Source organism: Ostrea edulis, chromosome 3 (assembly GCF_947568905.1).
Source record: "Ostrea edulis chromosome 3, xbOstEdul1.1, whole genome shotgun sequence".
NCBI lineage: Eukaryota > Metazoa > Mollusca > Bivalvia > Ostreida > Ostreidae > Ostrea > Ostrea edulis.
In genome coordinates, this window is record NC_079166.1 from 88,291,847 (window position 1) to 88,294,781 (window position 2,935).

The 2,935-nt window shown below is 34.6% G+C and overlaps 1 protein-coding gene across 1 annotated transcript; it reads right to left on the reverse strand.

The window, feature by feature from the left end:
• Positions 1-813: 813 nt before the first annotated feature.
• LOC130052971 (uncharacterized) lies at positions 814-2,862 on the reverse strand. Its single transcript, XM_056159339.1, has 4 exons — positions 2,279-2,862; positions 1,946-2,155; positions 1,669-1,828; positions 814-1,351 (listed from the first exon to the last, which is right to left on the reverse strand). The coding sequence occupies exons 1-4, from the start codon at positions 2,639-2,641 to the stop codon at positions 1,071-1,073; spliced, it is 1,014 nt and encodes a 337-aa protein (XP_056015314.1). The 5' UTR covers positions 2,642-2,862; the 3' UTR covers positions 814-1,070.
• Positions 2,863-2,935: the final 73 nt, after the last annotated feature.

A 2,935-nucleotide genomic window follows, 5' to 3' on the forward strand; every position in this document is an offset into this window, starting at 1 on the left:
GTGCATAGGCTAAATACTTGCAATACTTTTACAGTAACTAAAATTTCAAACAAATCTAAGAACTTCTAGCTGAAACCTATGTCGCATAATAATACAAAACGCAGTATTAAGTCTTCCCCGGAAGACATGTGTCGCCTGCTAGTTCATTCTATATGTAATATATCACGTATAATGTTGAAAAAGTAAATTATTGAAATGGTTTTTGTCACTAAACAGGAAGTTGATAAGCAACAGATTCGAAAATGTCTTACACAATACAGTTGGCCACACTGATGCTCTGTGCCAAATATCAGGGAGTTGCCCCATGTGGTTCTTGAGAAAACTGTGACAGAAATTTTTTTGCTGTAAAAAATTCTAAGTCCCGGCAAACAGGAAGTTGATAAGCGACAGATTCGAAAATGTCTTACACAATACAGTTGGCCACACTGATGCTCTGTGCCAAATATCAGGGAGTTGCCCCATGTGGTTCTTGAGAAAACTGTGACAGAAATTTTTTTGCTGTAAAAAGTTCTAAGTCCCGGCAAACAGGAAGTTGATAAGCGACAGATTCGAAAATGTCTTACACAATACAGTTGGCTACACTGATGCTCTGTGCCAAATATCAGGGAGTTGCCCCATGTGGTTCTTGAGAAAACTGTGACAGAAATTTTTTTGCTGTAAAAAATTCTAAGTCCCGGCAAACAGGAAGTTGATAAGCGACAGATTCGAAAATGTCTTACACAATATAGTTGGCCACACTGATGCTCTGTGCCAAATATCAGGGAGTTGCCCCATGTGGTTCTTGAGAAAACTGTGACAGAAATTTTTTGTGACGACGACGCCAGACGACGACGCAAGACGATGGATAGTGATCCCTATATGTCGCCACTGCGTAACGCAGGCGACACAAAAATACATGCGCCTACAGTAAGTGCAAATCTTACATTCTTGTACTTCTAATACTTCCTTAGTAATAATGAATTCAAACAAATCTAAAAAGGTCTTTAAAAAAAAATTAGCTACCAAAAAAAGGGGCAACATCTACATTGTAGGTGAACTGAAGGTGTGTGACTGCATCCATCTTGCAACATTTAACAATCACTAATATCGTAAAAAGTGTTACGTGCCGAAACTTGGGATTTAAACTTGATTGGCAACTTCTCTAATAGTACACTTAAGCAAGCTGCCTTTGATTCAATAGTAAATGTGTCCTTCATGACTTCCTTCAAAGTATCTTTAAAGATGGTTGCTTTTTCATCTCTTTTCGATTCTGTTGAAAACAGAAAAGTTACTCGGATGTTTTTCTCCACCTTTTTTGTGTGTCCCCCACACACAGGGCACTTTTCTTTGATCATCTTTTTTTCTTTACAAGCTGAAAATATATACATTTTTACAACAAAAAAACCCTAAATTTTTAAATTCTGACATGTTGTTAAACAATGACATTATAATCTTCAACTTTTTAGAATCTGACACTTTTTGGAAACGTAATATTCTCTTTCGCAAACTCAACTATCTTTTTTCTTCTTTTCTTAATTCTGGCAATAATTAAACATTCATCCTGTGTAGGCCACTTGAGGTAAAGCCATCCTAAGATCAATTTCTGATGGAAATTTTTTAACTTTAAAAATTATACTAACATATTTATGAGAAAAAGAGCCATTGTCATTGTACCATTCTCATACTTACCACCATTACCGCACACATCGTAGATGTCTATGTCCAAAATATCCGTTAATGTTACCAACGATGGCATCAAATCACTGGTAGAGTCCAAAAAATCTCCATCGCTCTGAAACCTTTGAAAATCTTCTTCCGTCTTGTCAGGGAAGTTTTGGTCTGACAAAAACTGTAAAAAGATGCGAAGTTTCAGAATAATAATTCACTGACATAGATACACTTTCATACAAAAAGTATTATGCAAAATATAATGATTGATCATAACTTTTACTTAATTGTTATCTACCTGACATTTTGTAAATGCAGTTGATGTTAACTGTTCAACACCCAGGTACTTCTTGGGATACACTGCCGTTATCTGCAAATTGTTCCCTTCCGCATATTCATTTTCTGCAAGTTTGTCAAAAAGGCAAACTTTTGCAACAGTGCTGTTGTCTTTAAGAAACAATGACTTGACAGCAAGGTTGCCATCTCTAACATACTTAATAGGTGAAACCTGTATGCAAAAATTGCAAATACTGAAAATTGTGAAACAAGTGAAAATTGCAAATCAGTTCTCAAATTTCTCTGAGTTATCCAGATGCTTTACTCATAAGAACTGAAGGTTACATATATTTACCTTAACAATCTTTCCCATGACACTTGATTTTTCTGGTGAATTCAATGCCTCCTGTAGAGAATGGCTTAGTCCATCTGGTGGTAAATTTTCTGGCAGGTATGGAAGAACAATATCTGGACTTACATCAACTATAGATGTGTATGATATCATTGTTTTGCTGGTTACCCAATATTCACTTTTCCCTCGAGCAGTTAAATTTTGAAACCTGAAGCTCAATCCAGGTTCAATAGTGTTGAACTTAGATGTAATGTAGCATCTGACAATCAAGGCATTATCACCTTCAGCACCAACAAGATTAAAATATTTCATTTCTTTGTTTGTCTTTGCATTGTTGTAATGAAGCAACTGCTCAGATTTCTTCATGACTCTTAAACGCTTTGACACACTTTCATCAGACTGATTAGAAAAGAAAAAAATATACAGGTATACAGAAATTTACATATAAAAATTAACATGCATAGTACCATATTTGCCTTTATGATCCATGTCTGCGTATTTATATACAAAATTATCTTCTATTCATAATTCTTTCTTCAAATTTTGTTTTATATGGTATAGGTAATTTTATTTATTGTAAAGTAAAGGTTTCAGATTTTTATACTATCACAATTATAAGTAATTCATTTTACAATTGCTTTACCAAAAGTAAATACTAAT